General features: G+C 40.4%; 1 protein-coding gene across 1 annotated transcript; it reads right to left on the bottom strand.

The window, feature by feature from the left end:
* Positions 1-168: 168 nt before the first annotated feature.
* LOC135939511 (MOXD1 homolog 1-like) lies at positions 169-24,730 on the bottom strand. The gene is made up of 11 exons (XM_065483958.1): positions 24,450-24,730; positions 4,997-5,146; positions 4,606-4,797; positions 4,465-4,551; positions 4,011-4,206; positions 3,841-3,948; positions 3,237-3,400; positions 2,987-3,103; positions 2,592-2,717; positions 1,444-1,974; positions 169-990 (listed from the first exon to the last, which is right to left on the bottom strand). The coding sequence occupies exons 1-11, from the start codon at positions 24,726-24,728 to the stop codon at positions 805-807; spliced, it is 2,136 nt and encodes a 711-aa protein (XP_065340030.1). The 5' UTR covers positions 24,729-24,730; the 3' UTR covers positions 169-804.
* Between the last annotated feature and the right edge of the window lie 1,551 nt (positions 24,731-26,281).

Raw genomic sequence — 26,281 nt, 5'->3', positions numbered from 1 at the left:
ACCCTCTGAGTTGTAAACCTGCACTTTTCTGGCAATTTTTCCTGGATGTATGAAAAAATTTATACCGTCTACAAAAAACGGAAATGTTTTGATTTTCTCTGTTGAAAAAGATTTGGATAAAATCGGACCCTGAATTTTAGAGGAAAAAGTAATAAAAAGTCGAGCATGTTACGATTATTCGATTTTACTCTTCACTAGCGGAACGGTACATTAATATTAAAGGAAGTTTAAGCAAAAATTCATTACAATATTAATAAATTACGAAGACTGAAGTACAATTTTCCTTCACGTAAGATCAAAACGAAAGCCTTTGAACCAGGCGTCGACAGCCTGGCGTAACATAATAGTTTGTCGTATTTCTGAGTGAGACTAGGGAACATTAATTACCTTACAATTCAAAATGAATAAATGATTTGTACACGTGGGAAGGAGATGGATGAATCGAATGACAAACTAAAGGAAAATTTTGATTACATGAAAACGATGACGCCTTATCTACTTATTTTTACATCTACGTAGTGTTTCCTATCTCTACGAAAGCATGTGCGTGTTAAGCTTTGAATTTCAATTAATTAATTAATGCGGTCGGAGATATACAAAACGTATCACATGGTTTTTATGATCAGCTACACGTCCATTCATTACTCTGGTAACAATTCGTCCTTTCAAATACTTGTAATCATTACTTCCTCAGCTCATTTTACAATCACAACCTCTATAAATATATATGAACTTCATCTCATTGCGGCCCAAAAACGATGGCTCCATTTTCGTTGCAATCGATGATTATTTAGTCTTTGATGTTCAGTGCAGTTTAGAAAGGATGTGAATCATTGTGATTGTGAGCGGGACACCGATGGTGGTTTTCAGACTGTTGGCGTTGTTGGGCGAGTACATGCCCAGTTGGGCTCCTCTGCGAACTGGACAGTTGGACTTCTCCAGCGCTTGGTGGGGGTGCGTGATGTTCGGCAGCGTTTGCACTTTCGGCAGCTGAAATCAGAAATTGTTTATTATGGTTGACTTTTAAAGGTAAAGCAGCGTTTCAAAAGCACATACAAAGAGACTAGTAAAAATCAAAATTGAAATTATAACATATTCTGGAACATACAGGGTGTTCCAAAACTCCGATTTTCAAAGACTAAATTTTTCCTTCTCAGCCCGTAATTTTATTTTCAAGTTTTTCCAACAAGGTTTTTGCCCTTCGTCCCACATTGACCTCTAGGCCCTCGAGCGGAGTGGCAAAGAAATTGCTGAAGTTTGAAATTTTGTCATATTTTGAACTTTTAAATTACGGAGAAGTGTATCATCTTTTATCAAAAAATTATCAAATGGCAGCGACAAAAAAAACGTAATTTTCGGATTATCCAGAATATTCATATTGATAATATTTCCGCCAGTTTTCCTAATTAAAATTAAAATGAATTTATATGAAATACAACTTACAAAGGCGAGAGAGTCGTCCTTTCTCCTACAGAAGATGAGGTGCTGACCGTGGTAGAAAGCGTCCTCCACCTTCTTGGCTAGCAGTTTGTCCGTCCACGACAGGGCTTGCAAATGGTCGAGAATGGTTCTGTTCTGGAACTCGTACGGCAGCCGAATCCTGAGTCCGTCGAGGATGCCGGCCGCGTCGACGGCGCCGTCGACCGGCTCGATGGTGAACTCCTTCATGTTCAAAAGGGCCTGGATGGCCTTCTGGTTGGCCTCGTCGTTGATGTGACCCCCTCCAAGGGGGGAGTCGGGGAAAGGAGTGCCGGGGGCCGGCGGCGTGTCCACCGACGGCTTCGGACGCGAATCCTTGTCGTTGTGCAGCAGCATTTTCTTGATCTTGGCCATGTCCATGTCGTAGAACTCACTCACTCCCAGGATGGAAAAGAAGGACTCGACAGGGGTCATGCTGTAGCAGCCGGCCAGCGACGTTTGGGGGTAGTAAAGCACGAAGGCCAGGCACATTTCCTCTTTCGTTGAATAGCCACCCTATAATACATGGGTTTTCGGTAAGAACAAGATTTATTTACTAGGGTTTGAAAATTTTAGAAGGTTTTAATCAGAAGAAAACACGGGTTGAGAGCCAATTTTAACAGTTAAGTTTAGTTATTTTTTGCTAATATCAAATATCATCAATCTATTGAATGTTTAAACGATTATTGTGAATTTTTTGCTCTTGATTTCGATTTTAATCATCACGATCTAATCAACGGTGTGGGTTTGCGAAATATGAAGCAAATTTTCCTCCTGGTGAAACAAATTTTGACTTTTAATAAGGAGACAATGACTGTTTTTGATTAGCACAAAAACCTTTGGAGCTGATTTGCTCAGAAATTTTAACGGCAACCTTGAGCTCTCTCTCAATTTAGAAATGAATATTAAAGGCAAAAGGTATTTTTTTCAGAATTTAGCAGTTCATCCACTTTAAAATGCTAATAAATGTGATTAATACGTATTTAAGCTTCAGTGACTATTTTGAACGGTATTACGACTCAAAGGCCTTTTTATTACGGAGTTATTCGTGTTAACGAATTATTTATGAGTAAATTAAACACAAAGAAAGTATATTCACCAAAATGTTGGGTAAAAATTTCAATTAAACTTACAAAAGTCGGCTCAGTCCTGTTGATTGTTTGGTATCCACACTCCATGATCAACTCGTCACCCTGCTCAATCTGCACTTCGTTGCTCAAAACTCGGGCTTGCTGGTAGTTAAAATCGTAGTGCGAATCCTGAAAATAAAAAATTAGCATTAACAGGGCTGCAGGCAACCACGACTTTTTAAATGTGGTGCTCGATTGATTTGTCATTTTAACAAATTGCATTTTTTAAATTTACAAAGAGATAAAAATATTGATGGAAATTAGAAAAGAAAGAGGCTGATTTTTTCCAACTTTCAATGCTCTCAGAAAATGCATCTTTTAGTTTACAAATGAGATTAAAAGTAGTGCTCAAGAAAACAGATAAATGAGGCAGCGAAAATAACCCAATTAAAACTCACCTTAACGATGGGTGCAAGCTCCTTGCCGTTTCGGATGTGGCGCAAAGTCATGGCCCTGCCTGCCAGGTGCGCGTGCAGCACCACAGACACCACTTTGATGCCCGTTTCAGGCAGCATCTGCAATATAATTTAAAAGCATATGAGCATGAGGCTGGAACTGCGCAGCTCGTTGGGCAGGAAAGAAGGCAAAAACAATCAATTTGGACGCCGAGTACGCGTGTGGATTGAGCGGAACGCAGGTGGCGCGTACCTGCGAGGTGCACTCGTCGCTGCAGTAGCCGGCCGTGGCGTACGACTCCTGCCGCGGCGGAATCATGTGCAGCGGAGTGATCGTCGTGCCGATCGTCATCACGCCGCCGTCGTACTCGCGCAGCTCCTCCGTGAAGTGCACTCGAATGCCTGAGTTGTCTCGTGCTGCAAAATATATTTTTTTATTTTTCTTTGCAATTTTCTATTTTTCAAAGGGATAAATTATCCAGCAAATCATTTAACCAGAGTAGAGATGCTTTCTTTGTTTATAAAATCATTCAAAACAATCATTAAAATTACATTAGGACTTTTTTGTCATTTTGACAAAAAAAAATAAATTAAATAAAGCTTTCTCAGTGGTATACAGTTGTTTATTTTTCTATCAAAATTCTTCTGACAGTCAAAAAATATGCTGCAGTTTCTATATTTTTGCTGATTTTATTTAGATTGAAATTGATTTCATAAATAATATTGAACCACTCTCGAATACACATTTTTTCTTTCCAAGGTTATTAACTGTTTCTACGATTTTACATATCTAACACCTTTTCCAAAGTTACAAAAAAATTAGTTGATAATAATTATTTCAGGTAAACTATTCTTACCGTTTTTGAAGGTGGGGTTGTCGTAGTGGACCTCGAGCATGAAGTAAGTGTCACTGGGGTAATCGGTGTTAGACAAAGGCAGGCCGACGTGCTCCGGAAGAAGTTCTCCTGCAGAAAAAAATGGCAGATTGAAGACAGCTGCTCTCGTTTTCAGAATAAAGTGCGATTACCCTCGGATCCAATGGCCCACGTAACGATAGGCGTGAGGCAGTGTTCCCAGTCGCTAGGCATTTTGGGCGAGTAGCAAGCGGCGCCTTCGTGGGCAATGTAGCGCGCAAACATGGAGTGTGCCCGCGAGTGAACGCACTCGTACAGAATCATGTGGTGCACAGCCTCCTTGTTCCTCGGATCGATCAGTGGCGAGTACTAAAATGTTTAATTTTGGATAAATTAATCAACTTCTTTGGAAAAAATAATGCTAATGAAATAAAATATACGATAAACGAAAAATTGAAAAGGACTTTATTTAAAATTAACTCTTCAAACCCCTGGAAAAGATATCTAATTTAAAAAATAAATGACATTTTTTCTGTTGTGGTTCTTCAGGCTCTTTACTTGTTCACCCATGAATTATTTGAGTGTATTGATTTTGAATTTAAGTTTGCATTTTAGCCGGAAACTCACCCCAATCATGTGGTGCTTCTTTTCCAAATAGGGCAGCTTGAAGATTTTGCACCAGTACCTCGTGTCCATGTTGTCAGGAATCAAGAGCTGTAGAATCAAAATATATTATCTCTACAGAACCAACCAAACTCTGCGTCTTACGTTGCTCATTTTGACGTCCCAGAAGCGCACGGGCTTTTGGTGGTTCGCCCGCTTCTTCTTCTTCTGCAGACTCGCCGTTTTCAGGTACACGCTCTTCGCGCCCCTCATCTGTTTGCCGTGCCACACGGATGGATCGTTGCCGTTCGCAGGGTCCTTCTGGCCGAGCGCCCAAATCAGACGGACTGTTTCCTCCTTCAAACCGAGAAGGGTAAAATTTTAAATTGTGCCTTTTATTGTAAAATAGAAAAATATTTTTTCATTCTATTTAGAGATTGATTTTCCTATTTTTAAAATTTCCTCTAAATTAATCTATTGTTACCACAAATAATTCTATACTCTATTTTTTTGCTAATATATTGATATTTTTTATTTGCAAATTGAGTTGGCTTACCCCTAGTGCCATGTCGTGGAGCTGGTCGCAGGTTTCCCACTCTCTTCTAAATTTGACGATTGTATGAGTGCCATTTTGCTCGCCTCCAAGAAGCTCCACGTTCTGGACCTCGTCTCTTCGGGGTTTTGCATTACCTGTTGCATAGTAGTCCTAAAAAATACATAAAAGATAATTTAATAATTGTGTAAATTTTTTTAAGTTAGCTAGGTAAAAGATGCAAAGACAAGGAGCAGGCCTTGGACATTTTCACATTAGTTTTCTTCAGTACAGCAAAACTAATACTTTTTAAGCATCTCTTAATTTACGAAAAAGCATATGTTATTTTTAAAAAGAGTGCGAATGACTTTCACGTTGCGGTTTTTGGCAAATTCTCCTACACGAATTTCACGGTGGTGCTCTTTTTCGCAAGGTGGCATTCCGCCAGCAGACTGCCGAGCTCGTCAAGCAGAAAATAATAAAAAAGAGAGGCGCAGACAGGCCGAACAAAACACCTACGTTGAGGCCCCATGATCGCATAAGCATATTATTCATCATCATTACAACTAGCAGCGCGCGCGGAAGGAGCACAAAAGCAGCCAGCAAAAACAAACGGCAGGTGCATTTTTGCTCTCAGACTTTTCCCAGCCTTGCCGAATTTCCCACGCGTACACCGTTCAACGTATTTCAGCCCCAACAGGATCAAAAATCAAATATTTTTAAAATATTTGGGGAACACGAAAATTGATACAAATTGACTGTTCGATGAAAAATACAATTGTTTGGTAAAAAAATATAAAATAACCAGTAACAAATAAATAAAATATAAAATAACCAGTAACAAATAAATAAAAATACAGAAAAATATTAGACATCACCAATGAAAAACTGTTTTGCAGAAAGGAAAAGGTGTATAGAGACGACGTCGGGGCGGGCAAGCGGGCGGGAGTGTCACCTTTGGCGCGTGACCTTGCGCCCACTGGTGTCTATTTAGCCGAAAAATAAGCAAATAATGAGTGTGTGTCAGAGTCGCCTCCTTAATTGCCCGCGCTCGACCGCCCACCTGCATTTTTTAGTGCGCGGCCGACGCACGGCGTGTTTTGCGTGCGTACACTTTATCTCGAGCGCCTCAATTAAGGTACGGCTGGACCTTTGCTCGGGACAATCGTGTTTTGCATGCGGAATTTCGCGTGCCAGTGGTGGGACGACGGACGCGCGCATATTTATTCCCCTTTTAATCTGGAATGTTGTTTCGACTTGCAACACGACCCGAAAGCTATTATCAGCAGCTTATTGGAAACTGAACCTGTATTGCAAGATAATTGGCTTTTTTGTTGTGATCGATACTGCAATTTCATTTTTATAAGGTTACAATGTGACAATGAAGGTTGTTTTTTCAACTGTTTGGAAGTGTAGGGGATAAATTGTCTGATTATACTGATTATACTATGTATTCATGCAATTTCCACCTTTCTTAAGGATTAATGTGTTAAAAATGCAGTTGAAAACCTTATGTGTGCCAGTATATTAAATAATTTGCAAGAACTTCAAAGTTTTAGACCAAAAATATAATTAACACTGACTCAACCTCCCTACATATATAAAAATTAATTTTGTATTTGCTTTCCACGCGCTTTTTTTATATATATTTTTTACCATCTTTACTATTTTCCAGCGCTGGTGAAGGTGGAAAGGGAACCAAAATTTCGATATTTGTCTTATTTCTCTTGGATAACGAAGTTTTCGGATCCTTTTTTTAGATTCATTGCGGATCAGTAGGGTAACTTAATCGCTCAACATTTGCAGCAATCATAATTACTGTTCCCTCTATTCTTTTCACGAAAAACTTATTTTTTCAGATTTAAAAAAAGACAAGAACCTCTGAAAAGACTGAGCACGTGCAAGAATGGCCGCGTTTGGTTTTCGTTTTAAAAAATTGTGGCTATATTCGCAAACAATAAGACACAGTGGCGGGATTCCCTGCGCTCATCGTTAAATCGAAGGCTATTTGGCTTTCTCGAGCCAATTAGGACGGTAAATAACAGCACCGATTTATCACCGTATGGTCCGACCGAAAACGCAGACCCCGAAAAATTGCGTTCTTTGAAAATTCAGTCACACTAGAGGCATCGTTTGCATCATTTATTTTCAAATGACAAGACAGAATCGCGCGGCGTGTAGGGAAAAGGGAAAAAATGAACGGCATGCATGGAAAGAGCAGAGGCAGCAGACGATTGGAAACCCACCAAGCGCTTCGGAGACGTGTAAAAAATAAAAAATGCACACCTTTTCCACGCTGCTTGCCTTCTCCATACCAATATCTTGCGGGCTAACAATTTGTTGCGAAGAGAGCAATGACGTCATAAGTACTTCGTTCCTAATTATTCAGTGTTTTTTGCATATTAATAATATTTAAAATAATATTTTGTGTGATAATATGTTTTGTCTACAGCGTATTCACCACGATATACATATTAGTACAATTTAACCAATTTTACGTTTATTTCAATATTTTTCATATTGTTTAATATAAAACGCTCAGAAGTGAGTATGCAGTTTAAATATTTTAATATTCAATAATAATATGAGGCTCCATTGTGTATTTAATTTTTAAATTTTTACTTTATCTGTCAATAATTATATAACAATTTATTTTTAGATTGCCATGAATGAGTATTTTTGATACTTTACAAATTGCATTTTATATAAAATAAAAAAAACTTAATAATTGACTAAATTTTAAAATAAATATAATACAAAAATAATGGTTTTAACTCTATAATATTTGTATATCAACATTTTTAAATATAAACATAATAAATAATGTAGTTTCCTACTAAATTTAACTAAACTGTCGATTGATCCTGAGCAAGCAGTCCTTCCAGGTAGGAGTATTTTCGATTAATTTTCCCTCTCTAGAGCATTGAGATGCGTTGCAGGTGTGAATTTTCTCGCTAACAAATTCAAAAGCATCCTTGTCAGCTCGGATCGTTAGAGTTCTCATGCATAAAGAATAAAATTGCCGGCTCTCGTCGAATTGAATTCTGAAAAGCGGTCCACGATTCACGAGACAAATCATCTTATTTTTCCGATTCGCACGCGGTGGAGCGTTTGCCAAAAAGGGGATATATTTATTTTTCAGACAATATGCGAGATTGCATTGTGCGCGCGTGGAATAAAAGAGGCGGATAATGTACGAGTCTCGGCGAGCAGTAAAACCGCCGCAGAGGCAGATAAAAGGGCGAGGAATTTCGCATCATCTGCCAATATCGCTTTGAGTTCCCACACACGCCACCGATAAAGTGTAAAAATGCAACGCCAATTCATGCCGAATCATGTTTCTCTCCAAGAAAATCGTCTCTAATTCACACGCATTTCCCGAATTTCTATCTAAATACACAGAAAAATCGTTTTCATGATTATGTTTTGAGTTAAGAAATTTACCTTTCGATTTGATTTTGGTGGAATCTTTTAGCCCGAAATCAATTTTCCAGTCAATTTCACAAGCGAAAGGTGGTTTTATTAATATTTTAAGGCATATTTTGTGAAGAATAATAATAAATAATTCACATCTCTATCCAACATGGAAAAACTCATGCTTTGTTTATTTCGATGGCATGACGCAAATTTGTAATTGTTGTGTTTATAAACAATCATATGTATGTGTGCGTCGGATTCTGTTCTTTTGAAATTTAACAATGCACATCCCCGCTGTTCTAAACACAGTACATATGTATTATAGATCTTTCTTAAGGGATTACCGTCTAGAAATGGTCGTTTGACATTTTATCACGTTCTTTCACATTTCAAAAATATTTTTTTCTTCTGGCTGACCAAGGTTGTGTTATTTTATGGTCACCATGGATGTTCATTGATCATTGCACAAGAATTGAGTTTTGTTTCTCATTGTTGTCTTCTAATCAATTTAATTACCTATCCATTCCATTATAAATTGCGATTTTTTGTGTACCTGCTAAAATAGTACAGTCTTTGCTACAATTTTTCAAGATAAAATAAATATAAAAAAATAACTTCAATTTCTCTTCGGGACAACGTTTTGAATTTTGTTGCCATTTCCCGGATAATTTTTTACTTTTTATGATACTTTTCGCCCGAACAAACAGCAAAAAGGTTTCCTCGCGGCACGCCGGCTTTTTTACGCCGATGAATTTCGTTTGCAGTGGAGCGGAGGTGCTTTTACGCCTGCACCTGTTGCTTTTTTGATAATGTGGACACGAACACAGTGTGTGTGTTTTCCACTGGTGCACAGAAGGCGTCTATTAACCACGCAGAAAACGAGAGCTATGTAAAATATACAGGTTGAGCTGGCAGAGGAAGTCGCGACATCAAGGACTCGCTCGTGATGAAAAAATGCACAGGATATGAACTGGAAGACGCAACACCATCTACTTCAAATACCTGAGGCTGCGTGCAATGTGCACAAACGGATTCGAACAATTATACGTCTTAATTAAATTAATTATTTAATTTTTTTCTGCAATTTGTCATTATGTAATTAGACGTACATTTTTCTATAATTGGAGCATTTACAAAATTTGGCCATTCGTGTCTAGGCCAGGTTTTGAAACAGTGGCACAGCTCACTGACTTCAGGAAAATCATTGTAAGTTTGTTGCTTAAAATTTACAAAGCTTATAAACGAAGAAAACAGGGTTTTGACTGTTTCTACCCATCTTATACATTTACAGGAGTTATAAATCTTATTACAGGGTGCAAGCTTCTAAATAAAATAACTGAATTTTAGTTTCCATAGAATCGGACAGCATCGACAAGTTTACAGGTTTTGAAGCTCTTCTGTTAGCCAAAAGGAACGCAGTTTTTCTATTTTAGGAATGTTTCCAATTTTAGAGTTTAAACCAAACATTGTGACATTGTCTTTTCTCGTTTCCAAGGGCGTTGATTTATATTCCGATTTGTTTCGGCTTGACATCCTTCTTCATGGGAACTGTCTAATCTCCTGAGAGTAAAATAAACGGCAAAAATGTAGTTTTTCACCGCATTCCATTTTAATCTTAAGCCGGGAATTACTGAAATAACCATGTTTTAGTTGTCAAACCGTAACTAATCGGACAAAGCAACTAGGAAACACAATGTCCCATTTTCATTTCAACAAACAGAACCTTCTTCGTGTGAGATCCTATTTTCTTTTTCTTTTTATTGCTTTGCTTTACTTCTGAAAAACTGTGGAAAAACAAACAAAGCTCCAATGTATGCTGTCTGATTCCCCAGGCACTAAATCATTCTTGAAGCTTCCACCCCGTGACGCAGCGTTTATTTATGCCGTGATTGAAGCGCGGCAGCAGGCCGACCTACCCCACATTGCATCCCTCTGGAGATAAAGAATTATCTGCCGCCAGTCGCGTGCCTGCTGTTACTCCTACTCGGAGAATTCTCGTTAATCTAACGGCGGCCCAGTAGTCCGCAGGTGATGCAAAAATCCCCCGACTTACTTACTTAAATAAGTTCTTGTAGTCAAAAATCGAGCAGGCGCGCAGGAAAAAAGGAGAGAGGCAGCTGTCGGCGCTGCTGTTAGATTCAACAGAAAAATGTGAGTGGCTCGCACCTGGCCCTGCTGCTGCACATACACACGCACCCCCGGGGCCCCCAGAACGCGAAACGCACGCCAAAATCGTAGCACACCTTGTGTTTTCGACAACAGAATTAATAATAATAACAGTGGACCTGCTGGACGTGTTTCTGCTCTTTTATTTGCAGTTTATCATAGCGTGACGCTTCTTTTCGAGGTGGGAATGCTAATATATACCACAATTTTTAGACACCCGTAAACACGTTAGACAAAATGTTAATTAACTGATTCCGCAACGTCAGTAAAAAAATTAATAAAAATTTGCGTTGTAGGCGTTGAACAAAATTGTCAAATCTCATTGAAATATTTGCAGCATGTTTTTTGGTCTTCCAGGTTGTAGGAAATATTAAATCTAAAGATGGATTGAGATATTTTCCAAACGAAGCAAATTTTACCGAATGATTTGATCTAATTTTAAAGAGATTTTTTTAATTATAGCTAGTAATACATAGTAAAGCTTCAAGATTCATCATTATTTTTATATAATTCTGCCTAAAACGCGGCGGATCAAGTCAACTTGGAAATTATCACTTTGAAGTAGAGCAGCTAGTTTTTGAATAGATTATACACACGCTTCGTCAGTAACAGTGCGTGCGGCATCAGAAATTAAATAAAAAAATATGAATGGTCGTGTTGGTCTGCCGTCGGCAATTTCAGCACTCACATCCTGTGAAATGAATGGTAATTTCCATTTTTCTCGGCGGCCGGCGCATGCACGCTGCACTAAGCACGCCGTCTTCATTTTTCCAAACAATGAGCACACGAAAGAGGAAAAACAAAGCAGAGTCGTAGTAATTTATTCGAAATGAAAGAGCAGAAGTCGCGCAGGAAGCCGCTGATTTATTTAGCCCGCGGAATATAATTATAATTTGAACTACTGCATTATTTTCATTCATTCTCTTTCTCTGTGAGCCGGCCCCTTTCCTGCTTCACTCAGGCGGATGCAGTTCCTCCTTTTGATTTTCATCTCGGATTTTAAATTCTGGCAGAACCGGATTCGAGGGAAATACACGCATCCTCTCCTCGGTTTTCAGCGTCTTTGATGGGGGAGTGCATGCAGAACTGCGCATTAAAATCCCCGCTCGAGGACCAGCAGGAGGGTGCAAGGAGGGTGGCTGCTTGGCGCGTGGTTGTTCCGCTCGAAAACATCTGCTGCGGTGAATATTATGCGTATATATATGTACAAGCGTCTTCTTCAGTCTCGTGTTTCGGAGGAAGTGGATTTACTGACTACTCCTATAAATACGCGCCGACTTGTTTTAAACAGCTCGAAATTAAGAAACTTCTCTATAAATTACGCTTTAAAAATATCCGCACCAACCAAACCATAAAAATGTTGCGCTGAAATTTTTTTAAATAATATATTGTGAGGTATTAAATTAATTTTAAAGCATGTTGTGGACATGCTGTATTTTCTTGATGTAAAAAGAGTTATGAAAAGTTTATTTGCTCATTTTAGTTGAATATTAACCGAATTAAAATAAACAAAATCAAGGAGAAAGCAAATAAGCATAATGTAGTACCATAGTACCATAAATATTGAAATAAATATCCTGTAGAATATAACTGCGCGGTGGTTTAAATATAATTATCATTTACGTCTAGAGGAATTTAAGGGCTTGAATGAATGTAAATGGTTAGTTTAAAAGTTCATGGAAATTGCTTTTAGTTTATTTGACTTTTATTTGAAAGAAACAAGCGGCTATTTCGCCAAACATATTAAACGTTTCATTCATTTCATCATTGTCTTGATAATTTCAATCAAAACCTACAAAATTTGAAAAAAGGGTCGAAAATTTGTATCCCTAAACTGTTTAATCAAAGCAAAAATTATGTTGAGAGTTGAAATACTTACAGCAGAGTTCAGCCTTGAAGCAAAAAATCTTAGACAAAAATAATCGAGGGAAACTCTCATCTAAGACGGTTTCACTTTTTTTAAACGGTCCAAAAACCATAATTAGATTAGCGACCCTTCATTAATATTTAATCCCATGAACTTTCGAGTGTTATCTGCAAATGTCGGGGCCGGGATTCGCAACGCTTTTAACTCGAAAACTTCCTGTTAATATCACCGAGGCAGCGAAGAGCCTCCTCTTTTGATAAGAATTCAGAAGCAGCTGAACAAAGATCAAGCAGCACTCATTGTCGTCGTCTTCAGCTTTGGCGAAACGAAAAAGGAACCACGCTCAGCCTTCGCGAAATGCGCGCAAGACGGAACAATGGATTGAATAAAATAAACCGCGCCTTCTCACTGCGAGGAACTTTCAGGGGGCAAAAACAAAACGTTTCCTTTGCTGCCTCTGAGATGAACAAAAATAAAATGAGCCGGTCTCTGCTGCATCCGACCGCCAACGTGTGCATGTATATTTCTTTACCGATGAGAAAGAGGAAGAGTTTTCGTTCTCAATGCTCGCGGCTGCTGGCTGGCTGGCAAGGCCGCACCGAGCACAGGAAGGAACAGAATTCTCCACTCGGATCCCATCCGCACAAAAGGCAGCTTTTCCTCTGCAAATATACACCTCGCGGCCGAGTGCCGGCACACACATTCAATCTCCGGTGGCAGCTGCGCCCCGTCCCCTTTGACACCATGCGAAAAGCCAACCCCTTTTCGAGCGCAGGAGTGATAAAAGAAGAAAGAAAAGTGCTCAATTGGCTGTTGCTATTGCGAGTTTGTTTCTTTTTTAATTTTTTTCCTAAATACATAAAATTGCTGGGATTTCTACTTGTTGCAATAATAATTATTATTTTAAAAATGTCTAATAGATAAATCAATCCTGAGATATTACGATAGTTTTTACCTTAGCTAGAATTTAAATATTATAGATGAAAATGTGCATAAGGAATTAAAATTTTGATACCGGTTGAACCTTAAGTAAATCAATACCCTTACGAGTCAATTTTAGCAATTATTATATTATTTGGCAAAACATCCGTAAATCTTAATTTTTAGTAAGCACACCTCAAAGAGATTTTTATATAAGTTTTAAAACTTTCATTTAAAAAAATAAATCCAGATTTGGCTCATTTTCAGTGAATGGTTTCAATTTTTTTCTGTTAAGATGACCCTCTCAATTTGGTGAAAACTATTATTTTCCAAGGTTCGCAGTTTAAATTTTCGAAAAAATCAGCTTTAAAGTTTGCATGCTGATCAAGTGTTGCTCATCGCTGCCCAGTAAAGATCCACGTTAAAAAACTGATACAGAAATAAAATCAATAAATCAATTTGCGGTTTAACTAAAATGAAATGATAAATTAACGTGATCAAGAATCGGGGCCGCTGGTGGCTGGTGGAACGGAGTTTAAGTTTCACTCCAATTTTTATGGCCAAATAACTTCATAACGAGGTGTTTCTGCCTCTTTACGAGTGCGAAATAACTGTTTAATTTCTCTCAAACCAATATATGTTTGCGCAGAACACAGCGGAAGTGTTCAAATTGTTACTTTTTGCCTGCAGATTCCGAAAGCTGGGTTAATAAACCTCTTTGCCTCATTTAGAAGTAGTGTGCAGCCGCAGGAAAAGGATTATTAAGCAATTGTAACAATCCCGGCGCGACCGAACGAACGAAGAAGATCCTAATATGTAAAAGCTTTATTCTGGACGACCAAATTCAGCCATAAATTCGCGTTTTCCTCTCCTTAAAGCCTCGGCCGGCCGGCCATTTGTCCGGCGTGTTACGCGAGTGGAATTCAAATCGCGGTCGTTTCCTCGCAAAAGCGCGATATTCTCAGATGGGAACTGTGAAGAAGCAAAGGCTGTGAGTCAGACAAAGGGAATGCCACTCGGCAATTGGACACTGCCCAGTTCGAGTTACTCTTTTGAGCCAACACAGAACACAGAGGCGTGTCGCGCATGATGGAAATTGAAGAAGTGAAATGTAAATATATGTAACAGAAATAATGCATAAACTCAGAAGTGTATGTAAATTATGAATGCACTTGAATTTATCATAATTTAATCTTTTCATATTTTGGCCTTGCTCTATGAAATTTAATTTTGGGTTTTAACATTCAATTTCTTTATCATTTATGAAAAAGAGTAAATAAATAATTTAATCGGGATTTAGCTGCAAATCTCAGTGAAAAGGCCAAATTTTAACCGTGTGTCACGCCTCCTTTAAATTTTCTGGGGAAACTCGCCCCCATTTTTAAATTCCCGCGAGTGTTGCCATCTTCCAGCGATTGCTGATCAGCACAAAGAATCCGGTGGACGTGTTTTTCGATTATTTGAAATTTAAAAAATATGCAAAATTGTCAATAGATCATTTATATATATTAAATCATTTTACAACAATTAACTCCTGGAAATCTTTGCTTTAAACAGGTACCAGGCACCTGTTCTCGAGACACGCGTAACTAAATTTGCATATTTTACTTAAATCATTCTCAATTTTTTCATTGATAACTTTTTTGATTCAATATGAATAAATGTGTGTGCAATTTTATAATTAATTATTCGTTTAACCAGACCGTAAAAATACCGTTCCCCCCGATTAGAATCGATTAAATAATAATATTTCCTCGTGAGAACGTCAGATTTTAATCGGAGGAGACGGGACAGTGAACAATACTGGCACAGGATCAGCCGTTTTCTTTCCATTCGGTGTGAATAAAGTGGCCGCAGTGGCAGTGGCAGCGGCAGCGGCGGCGGACAAATATTTATAAGCGTCGGTGTGCTGCATACGAAATGCAAGGAGCTACAGAGAGTCAGGTCACGCCCTGGTCGGCCGCTCCTGCTCGGTGCGCGGACGGAGACGTGACTCCGAGGGCAGGTGCTGCCTGCAGCTTTTTGCCTCCAACAGGTGGAAATGACGGAATACATACGCACTTACATTATCAAGCAGCAGTCTCCTCATCCTCGCGTGCTTTTTGCCACTTTGCACACCCGCGAGACCCTGATTGGCGCCTTCCTTTTGCCGCACTCCATTGACGGACAGAATTTTCATGCGGGGAAAAGCATGGAAATCTTGCTCTGATGTTTATTCCATTTTAATTTAAATTGCAAAAGAGATGAATTTGATCTTTTAAGATGCTTAACAGAGTGTGTTTTGTTATTCAAGGGCAGCCAGAAACATCGCATTTTGTTGCCTGGTTCGATCTTTTGTTGCTTCTCACTGGTGCTGGAGCGTAGCAGATCGAATATTAAAAGAATATGGATTTGAAAAATATTCAAGCTGTTCGCGATATTTCCGTTTTTAGAACTGAATGCTTTTTATGGAGGCTTAAATTCAGGGAGAATATCGACGTTGTGGCCCATCAAACAGGATCTTTAGAAAACATTTTCATTTTTGCTAACCAACCTGTTGGCTTGCTTTGTTAACGCATTGTTGGTAGTAAGGATGGTAGACAGAGGATACGACAGTCGACTTAAATTACAGTTACTCGCCATTTGCAAACATTAGCAGAGTATTATTAGGATCCAAGTCGATTGTCGCATCCTGTGTCCACCAGTGTAAAGGCAATGGGAGATATTTGAGCATTTTTGCGCTGATTGTGAGTCCTAAACGTTTTGGATATTTTTTAGCATTTTTAATGCAGTCTAACACTCTCCAATTTAGATCTAACCAAGCAATAGTTGTGTGTTTAAAATTTATTTTTCTTTTCCTTTTTAATTATTTTCCATTTTTTTACATATTTATATGACTTTTAATCAAACTAAATTCAAGATCTGTTAGTCTGTGCCTTTTTTCAGCATTGATTAAAAAATAATGACATTTCTTTTCAAAGGTGCCAAAGTATGCAGCAAATAATTTGCAGTCCGTACATTTCAGTTCCCACGAGTCTTTTGAACCGCGAGTGCTAAGTGCGCGCATTTTTCTCTTTGCCTTTAACGCTCCATCTCCGCACATTTTTTTTTTCAATTTGTACTGCCTTGATGTATGTGTTTAAAGAAAGCAATTACAAAAGCCAGTTTCCTGAGCTGCTATCATTCGGAGCGATTTGTTTGAAATTAATTGGTGCGTGGTCGGGACGATTTTTTTTTATTTTTGAGAGCGAGAGGGTTTTCTATATATTCTTTTGACAACAAAAATCCCTGATCTCACGGCGCGCGGGCAGTAAAAATCCGGCGAGGAATTTCACACAAATATTTGGATAAGAGCCGAGCTCGCTGCCTTTATTATCCAGGGCAGAAATGTCAGCAGCTCGTTTCTCACCGCGGCACAAATATCGCTCTTTTAACGTTTCCAGCCGGTTGAATTAAGTGGCGAATAATAGTGCCTTTGAAGAGAAGTGTTCGCCGCCTTTTGGATCGAAGTATCTAATCTCTGAGGAACAAATAACGAGAAAATTTTATTTAATTCTCAGTTGCGAAATGACGCCTTCAAATTGGTTCCTTACATACAATTTTTCGTACTTTCTAAGTTTCAAAATTTCTTAACAATTTAATCATTGTTAACTAGAATATGGTAATTTCACCCCCCCCCTATTCGACTCGACTTTTTCCGCGCGACCGAGGATTCGCCCCCCGGCAACACCGGGGTGCACGGACGCCTCGAGTTGCGTTCGTCCCCGTGACGTGCGGCAACCCTAGGGAGCGAGGCCGCCTCGAGTTCGGGGCGTCCCCGTGGCGTGCGGCAACCTTTGGGAGCGCGGCTGACTTAAGTTGTTTCCGGTCGTGTGGTGTCTGGCAACCCTAGAGTGCGCGGCCGCCTTGAGTTTTTGCCATCACTACGGCGTGCGGCATCCCTAGGAAGCGCGGCTGACTAAAGTTGGGGCCGGTCGTGTGGTGTCTGGCAACCCTAGAGTGCGCGGCCGCTTTTAGTTAGGGCAGTCTCTACGGCGTGTGGCAACCCTAGGAGTCGTTGCCGCATTGAGTTTGGCCGTCACTATAGCGTGTGGCAACCCTATGAAGCGCGGCCGACTTAAGTTGTGGCCGGTCCTGTGGTGTCTGGCAACCCTAGAGTGCGCGACCGCCTTTAGTTTTGGCCGTCCCGATGGTGTCCGGCAACCCTAAGAGGCGTGGAAGACTTAAGTGTTAGGCGTCTGACGGGAGAGTGGCAACCCTAGGGTGGGCGGCCGCCTTGATTTTTGGGAGTCCCTACAGCGTGTGGCAACCCTATAGTGGTCGGCCGCCTTGAGTTCGGGCAGTCTCTACGGCGTGTGGCAACCCTAGGGTTGGCGGCCACATTGAGTTTTGGCAACCTCTATGACATGTGGCAACCCTAGGAGGCGTGGCAGACTTAAGTGTTAGGCGTCTGATGGGAGAGTGGCAACCCTAGGGGGGCAACTGACTCCAGTTGGGGGTAGCTACGAGGATGCGGCCGCCCGACTCGGGTGCCAGACAAAACTTATTGGCAAACTCTGGGGTTATGGCAACCCTATCGGCGCGGCCGTTCCCGAAGCCACCCCCGGGAGCGGCGACTTCGGGGCCCCGCCGCGCCCCTTTCCCGCAATTTCCGACTCCGGTTCTCCGTGCTCGCCTCGGCCGCCTCCCGCGCCTTCGCGAATCTCGCGCCGATCCTATGAATCGCCCCGCGGGTGCCCCTCGTTCGCGGGGCTCCCGAGTGCCCCTCGTGCTCTCGCGGGCTCCCGCGACGACGGCGCCTAACTCCACGACCCGCGCGCCATGGCCCGCGCGAATTTCGGCCCGATCGGCGCGGCCGTTCCGAAGCCGCCTCCGGGGGCGGCGACTTCGGGGCCCCGCCACGACCCCTTCACGCGATTACTGACCCCGGTTCCCCGTGCTCGTCCGGCTCGCCTCGGCCGCCTCCTGCGCCCCCGCGAATCTCGCGCCGATCCGCCGACCCTCCCCGCGGGCGCCCCTCGTTCGCGGGGCTCCCGGGCGCCCCGCGGACTTTCGCGGGGCGAACGCGCCCGCGCGGCGGCCTCCCGGGTCGCCGCCGGTGCCGCCCGCCGAATCGCGGCCCGATCGGCGAGGCCGTTCCGCGGCCGCCCCCGGGAGCGGCGACTTCGGGGCCCCGCCGCGCCCCCATCCCGCGCCCGGCGACCCCGGGTCCCCGTGCTCGTCCGGCTCGCCTCGGCCGCCTCCGTCGCCCCCGCGAATCTCGCGCCGATCCGCCGACCCGCCCCGCGGGTGCGCCTCCTTCGCGGGGCTCCCGGGCGCCCCGCGGACTTTTGCGGGGCGAACGCGCCCGCGCGGCGGCCTCCGGGGCGTGCCCCGGACCCGCGTGCCGAATTTCGTCCGGATCGGTAGACGAAAGTTTCTTCGGGGGCGGTTTCCGCCCCCTCGGGGGCGTCCGGCGCCCCCGCGCCCATTTGAGAAAAGGCTCGCCGCGACCTCCCCGACCTCGCCCCGTCGTCATCCCGAGTTCGATTTCCGAGATTTCCTTGTTTTTTTAATATATAGTAGGACAGTATAATTATAATTATTCACTACGAAAATTCTATTAAAATTCAATTTGAGCTTTAATACGTGGTTGAAGGGTGGAAACTTATATATATTTCTTTTTAAAAATAATAAATTAAGTTAAATAAAATATAACAATAAACTTTTAATTTAAAATATAGATCCGTTTGTTTAATTCAATTTTTATTATATATTTTAATGAAAAATATTACTTTCTTCTTAAAATGTTAAACAAATACATATTTATTGTTGAATGATTTTGGTTGTAAAAATATTTTAAGCGTTATGCTTTTTATTTACTGTTAAAAATTATTAATATTAAACACAATTATTAAACACAATGGCGCTAATTGATCGTAAATCGCAGCCGCGTTGATCGCAGAAAAGGTGCAAAAAGATGGCTGGCCGCATGGATTCGCGGAGAGTATAAATTGAGCTTGGCTTTATACACCGTGCCTATGGAAACAAACTGCTGTTTTGGGAGTCGACAGGTGAATTTATTGGGCTCGTTAATTTCGCATGTGCTTACACGATCGCTGTAAAAAGGGAACGTAAATGAACGAGACTTGACACGTCTCGCAGTGTATATAAGTTCAGCGAATTTGAAATTTCTTAAAATTATCAGACGTCGAGCAAGCAGGCAACACGCTCTCTATGTCTTGTTGAGGCATTAAATTTCAGCTTTTTAAAAATTCAGCTGACAAGTCCAACAGTTGTACATAAATAAATTGTCTAAAACTATAAATTTCAGAAAATTCAATGCTCTTGATAGTGAAATTCAGATCTACAGACTTCTTTATTTTCAAAAACGTTTTTTATATAGTTTTGAACCTGTTTAATTGCTGGATTTTTGTATAAAGAAATGAAATGATTAATAAAATTAATAAAGTCAAATTTTTACTGATTATTGCAGGTTTTTTGTTTGATATTTTGGGATGAAAGTAAATTCAAAGGATCTTTAAATTTAAGTTCCACACCTTACTCACAATTTTTACGACCAACCAGTCAAGAAATAAAATCCTAAACTGACAATAGCACCGAATTAACTTGAAAACCACAAATCAACTACCTGTAAGACATTGGTAAACGGTGAATTATCGTTTTAACCTGTCATCAGAGCTGCGAATCAAGCTACAGTGTTAAGCATTAAGCAGTATTATCCGAGCACCAAAATGCTCATCTGCCTCGCAAGTCAAGACGAAGAAACACAATATCCTGTCTTTAAAAAGCGGTTGGTTGTACTCTCTTTGAAGAACAAAACCAGTTGGGCCACTAGCCGCGCGGCTAAAAATGATACCGGAGCGCAATGAAAACTGCTTTATGTGCATATTTCCCTCTCGATAAATACACGCAAAGCGTATGAGAGAAATCATAACTCGGTGCAAAAGCCCTTGGCCCGCGAGTACATGTCCAACCTTGAGATGCTCGTGTGTAAAAAAGCTGCTTTGCTGCACATCGACAGACATTCGCACATGCAGAAAAAGTAACGATCAAGCTAGAGAGGCGACGCTTCGAAATTTCAGCTCGACGGCGGCGGCGGCGATAATAAATAAAAGAACCACAGATACAACGAATGGCGCCCGACTGACTTTTTGTTTTATTTATTACAAGCGGAAATAGCTTCCAAAGGAAAGGTGTGCAGCTCTACTGAATTTAATGTTTTTAGGCCCTGAATCGACGTGAAGGGACCGTTTTAATTAGTGCATAAAACACTTCTAAAATAAAGTCCTGTAAACTTGGATTGCGAATGAACTGTACATTGAAGAAAAATTGAAAACACGGCGACGATTTTTTAAATTTACTTAAGGCGCTTGTTCATCGTCACATTCGGATGTTATTTGGACAGATTAAAAATCACAAAATTCAGAACATTTTTACCACCACCCTAAATGTTATCTGAAAATTGGGAAAGAGCTAAATTGTCCCCATGTCACCGTTGAAATCCCTGATAAAATCGGCTGCTAAGCTTTCATGTTTAATTTTATTTCTTAATCCCCTTATTATGTTTTCAGAAATGATTAATAATGTTTATTTAAATTAAAGCAATTCCTGACCTACCATTTGCGCCTGTCAAGCTCAAACTCAGTGACCCTGGAAGAGGTCCCGTGAGCATCAAAGCATCCTTTGGAGAGGTTTCCAGCCGGTGTGACAAAGAAATAAGAGCTCGGCACGTTTGACGACAATAACGGCGAGCAACCGTGGCAATAATACACGACCAGATCTTCATGGCTCACACGCAATGCTTCTGCTATGGAGGGCGGCCAGTATAAAAAAAAAACACAAAAGGGTGCGCGCTCGAAAGTAAGTTTATTCCTGTGGGAAATTTCTGGCAGACGAGAGATCAGGAGCGACGAGACGGAGGCACAAAAAATAAGTGCACTTCAACGCGGGTATTCCAATGCAAAACATTTTCACCTAATTTTGTATTAACTTCTATTTGGATATCAAGGGATTCCTACCTAGGACGTACCCAGCGAAATTTATTAAAATAATAATGGATTGATAAAATCTGTAGGAATAAGTGATCCTCAGCGGGCCACAATAATTATGATTCTCCTTTTTGAAATTATAAAAATGAGTTGATATTGTTCTTTTCAATTCCAAAAGATAACCTTATAAGTTGCTAGCATTTTGTTTTGAAATAAAAAAAATCAAGCCATTTCTTCACGTTATAAAATAAAGAAAAATTAAAAATATCTGACATGGTCAGAAAATTAATAGATTTAAAATTTTAGAAAATGAGCAGAATGGTTTTCAAAATATTTTTGAAAAAGGACATTTTTTTTTTGGAAATGCTTTCCATCTGCTCCATTTGGTATTTTGGTTAGGGAAAGTACAAATCCTTATTTTTCTGGAAATCAAACAATTTTAATTATTTTCAATTCACGAATAGAGTACCTGTGACAGAAATTTGTATCTAAAATAATGAAATAAACATTACTCGAAAATTACGGTTTTCCTGTGATAATTAATGAAATTGACGCCAGTATAAAGAAAATCAAATCAAATGTCAATCGTCAGAAAATAAATTCGAACTTTTTGACAACATAATTTTGTCTATTAACATTCTTGTTGCTAAATGAAACTCGATACTTCACTAGAGAACAATAAAAATGCAAGAAATAATGACATCACCCATGACGCGTCAGCGTTCTGAAGATTGTCTTTGTCCTTTTGTACCTCACAATCGGAGCTACATGAGATCCGATTTACCTCGCTCTCTAACGTGACTTCTTCAAAAGAAGCCAACTGTTCTCCACTGACAGATGTGTTTATTTACCTTTGATTCGATTATTCTTGCCTTCTGAAGTGAACAAGCTGCATTTAAATACAATTATTTTCCCACAGCAGCATTTAAGTGAGTAAATTACTGTCAACGGGTAAGCAGAGTAGCCATTTAAATGCTTTTCTTTGAGATTTGAGACTCGCACCACACCTGCGGGCACTTCGCGTTTCATAACTCGCTTGTAACTCTAAACTTGACCAACGCCTTCAAATTATTGTACACTCACGCAAGCACCTCAGCGGAGACCCTCTGCTGATTTATTCAAATGTCACTATCTCTACTTCTTAGCAGCGATCTTGAGACACTTTTACTCCCAAAGCAACTTGAATTTTTATTTATAATTAATTTTAAGTTTTGATGATGTCTTCTCTTGACTATAGGGATGTGCAAAACCGATTATCAATTTTTTTTCTATGGCCACTAATAATATGATGTTTGGGCCATAAAATGAGCACAGAGTATGTATTTATTAATTTTTGTAATTTCTACAATTAAAATCGAAAATATAATCAGGTTCTTTGCTGAAAATCTGAGTTAAATCTTCAAATTGTAAGATTTTCCGCAGATTTAATGCATACTACATACTTAATATTATTTGTGCAACGGACAGTGAAGATAAAATATTTTTATGTCTTAATTATGGATGTAAATTTTTTATTTACTATGGAAAAATACACGGATTTCCAAAAGGTGTAGAAAAATCTACACTTTTATTTTTCAAAACAAATTTTTGGATTATTTTTGTAATAAACGGCTGTGAAAAAAATCTAAAAACCCTGGTTACCACATGAATCATTAGAACTCTTTAAATTAAATTATATCCAACTGGTCTACATATTGACTCAAGAAACATAAAAGTTCCTAAACTTCAGCATCCTCTAAAAACACAACACACAGAGGAGCAGAGGCGCCAGTTTGATTACGGTGAATAAGTGGCCGGCTTGCAGGAATAGGCTTTTAATAGCGTCGCTCCTTGACTCTAGCGAAGAGAGCCAACTTCCTCCTTCGTGTGTGCATAATTTGGGTAAACAAAGGCGAGCAGACGCCGCCGCGTGCAGACGAGCATGAATTTTATTAGCACGGAATAATAAGGCAGAGGCAGGGCGATTTGCGTGCACAATCGCGGCGTTTATTGGTTTATCGTGCCTCGGACACGCTTATCCATTGAACGCGTCGATCTTCACGGAGAGCGGTTGGAACGCTTTTTTTCATTTTCCAAATTATAATTCATTCTCATCTGAATTGCAGGAACAGGTTTATTTCGTGTTCGAGAGCGAGCGAGTGAGCGTTTGAGCGAGCCGCAGTGCAAAAAATCGGGCTCGAGAGACGCCGCTCGGAGACTTGAATGAATGGAAATGAATGGACCAAGCCGGTGCAGAAGAAAGGTTTCGTGGAAAATCGCAAGGGCATAATTTTTCGCTGTCCAACTGGTTTCAAACGCCGGGGAGTGTGCCCAAACGTGAAACTATGTAAGCTGGAGTTATTTTTGTTCTTTCAACAATCGATTTTGGGCAAAATGCATCCAATAGGAAACAGTTACGCTTAAATTTGCTTGCTTTTTGCCTAGAGAACACACTAACTGTACTGAGAGAGAGTCATTTCTCTTCGTACTTCGAATTACAATGCATAAAGAGCAATCAGAGCTGTAAAAGCAGCAGCCACTCGATCGGAAATTCATTCCCTCGCAACAAGGGGGCCAGTATAATTATAGATTTGTTGATGGGATTTATCCAAAACCACCAAAATGAACCAATTTTAACGTTTGAAACACTAAAATAATATTGTAATCATCTTCATTCGTAACAATTATTATTAAAATATATCAAGTTTAATGAAGCAAAAAATTAAAAGTTCCAGAAGAAAGTTTTGATCAGCTTACAGAATACGTTAAGTTCTTTGCGAAACGGTAAACCATTAAAAACCTACAAACCCCGGGACAAACCTTTGAGTTTTTCTCGGAATGTAAGAAAAGCCCCACCGATTGATTTGACTCATCAAACATTGTCTATGAACCAAAATGTCATCTAAATCAAGCAAAATCTGTTTTTTAATCGATCCATTGAAATATTTTGTAATTTTCTTTCAAGGCCAATAGCTCGATACAGTCATTTCGAATCTAAACACAAATTCGAGTGTAACAAAAATCGCTCTACAATTCCAACAACAATTGAAATTCAACCCTTTGTCGGAAGTTACTGGCAAATGCGCGCCGCTGTCACAGCAAAATAAATAGCAAGAAGATTTTCCAAACATAAAGAAAACAAACAGACGCTACTCACCCCCACGTGGGCTTCTCCGGTGTAGTCGTCAACCCAGAGGAGGATAATGTCGGCGTTGGCCATGCCGCCCTTTGGCGAGAAGCCCAGACCGACGAAGCCGAGGGTGCGGGCCTCGATTTTGAAAGACACGCTAGATTCGTTGGGCCGCCAGTGCAGCGTGTAGTTGGGCGACAGTTGGACCGCGTGGGTCCACTGCGTCGCCCCGACACCGGCCCCCAGACACATGGCTGCGACCAGCAGCAACAGTCTCACTCCGTTCCTCATCGCGGTTCGCTTCATACTGACTGTCGAACGAAACGAACGCCAGCCGCGAACGCCCCGCGATACAAACATCTGCAACTTGTTGGTCGCGACCGGGGCCGTCTGCTTCAGGCGGGCCTGACACATTCGCTTTCAAACTGGATTTTTTTGTTGCGTATTTCAGAGGGAAATCACACGCATTATATTTTTGATATTTTTCAAGCTGTAGGAATAACATTTGATTGGATCAGCGCTCAACATCAATTTATATGTCCTATAGTTACATGGATGGTGGGAAAGTTATTCTTTCACTAAGAGATTACCCGTATAAACAAATTTATTATTTTATTTTGGCCGAAATCTAAATTATATACTGTGTGTTATACATGTGTTTGAATTGTTCGTTGATGCGTTGGTCCAAGTGGAAAACGACCAGGAAAAAAATTAACTAAGATTTGAGTGGCAAACAAAGATTCTAATAAATATTAAAATGCAAAATATTATCAAGATGAACATGACCCCCCTGAACAAGCTTAGAATTAGTAAATTTTCTTATTTTTTAGAGAAACAGTAGTATTCTGAGGTCGTCTAGAACTAAAAAGAAGGGTGTCAACTATAGATCTCGGGTTCTAAAAGTCAAATTTACACAAATTTAACACCGTGTTCGACTTGTCTTCACGTCCCATGTTGTGCTGAACAGGTTTCAGGTCGATAAACACTCAACTCTGTTGCGCAGTACGGTGCAAACAATAAAAAAAAAATCACGTTTTTAGGTTTAAAAAAGAAGCTATTGGGTGGCAACCTTACTTACACTTTGGCTGTCTAGGAGAAATAAAGACTCGTCTATGGTGTGCGGGTTTTGAAAATCTATAGAAGCTCAGATTTAAGTGTGAGATCAGTTTTCAAAATTCCGAAAAAGCATAGTTTTGTAGTTCTTGGTTTTTAATAATAAAAAATAAGGCAAAAGCGCCATTCCTTTTTTTACGTTTCTAAACTTATTTTTTGAGCTCTACATGGTCGCAGTTTCATAATTAAAAAAATTAGTTTGATTCGGCTTTGTTTTACAAAATTAATTATTAAAAACACTAATGTGAAGAATGAGAAGTGTAAATATTAAATATGAATTTGTTAAAATAAATAAGATAGCGTAGAAGGCCCGCAGGTGAGAGGACCCTGTGCGCAGTGGCAACGCCGCCTAGCTGCCTATACCTGCAGCACACATCAACACCACCTGGCCCCTCTTAGGATCGTGCTTCCTTTTTAAGGTCGCCTTTTTTATGGGATACGTGCCTCCGTCAATGGGGCGACACATGAATGAGGGTTGTTTGTCCCACATCAGATGGTGAAATAGGAATTTCGACAAGGTTCCAATGCGTCTGGTGACGAGTCCATTTCTAACGCAATTACGGCGGAAGTAGTCTCATTATTTGGTCTTCCTAATTTTAATTAAGAATATTCGGGAATGAGGTTCCCATGATCCTTGAGCGATTATTATCTCCATACATGCGGGAAGGAGGGTCTCCGCTCGTCTTGAAATAATTAAATTAGACATGTGGACAGCATAATTATGCGGTCGTGGGTGAGGAGATCGT

The sequence above is a fragment of the Cloeon dipterum genome, chromosome 3 (assembly GCF_949628265.1).
Source record: "Cloeon dipterum chromosome 3, ieCloDipt1.1, whole genome shotgun sequence".
In the NCBI taxonomy this organism is placed as follows: Eukaryota; Metazoa; Arthropoda; class Insecta; order Ephemeroptera; family Baetidae; genus Cloeon; species Cloeon dipterum.
This window is presented reverse-complemented; position numbering and strand designations above follow the sequence as displayed.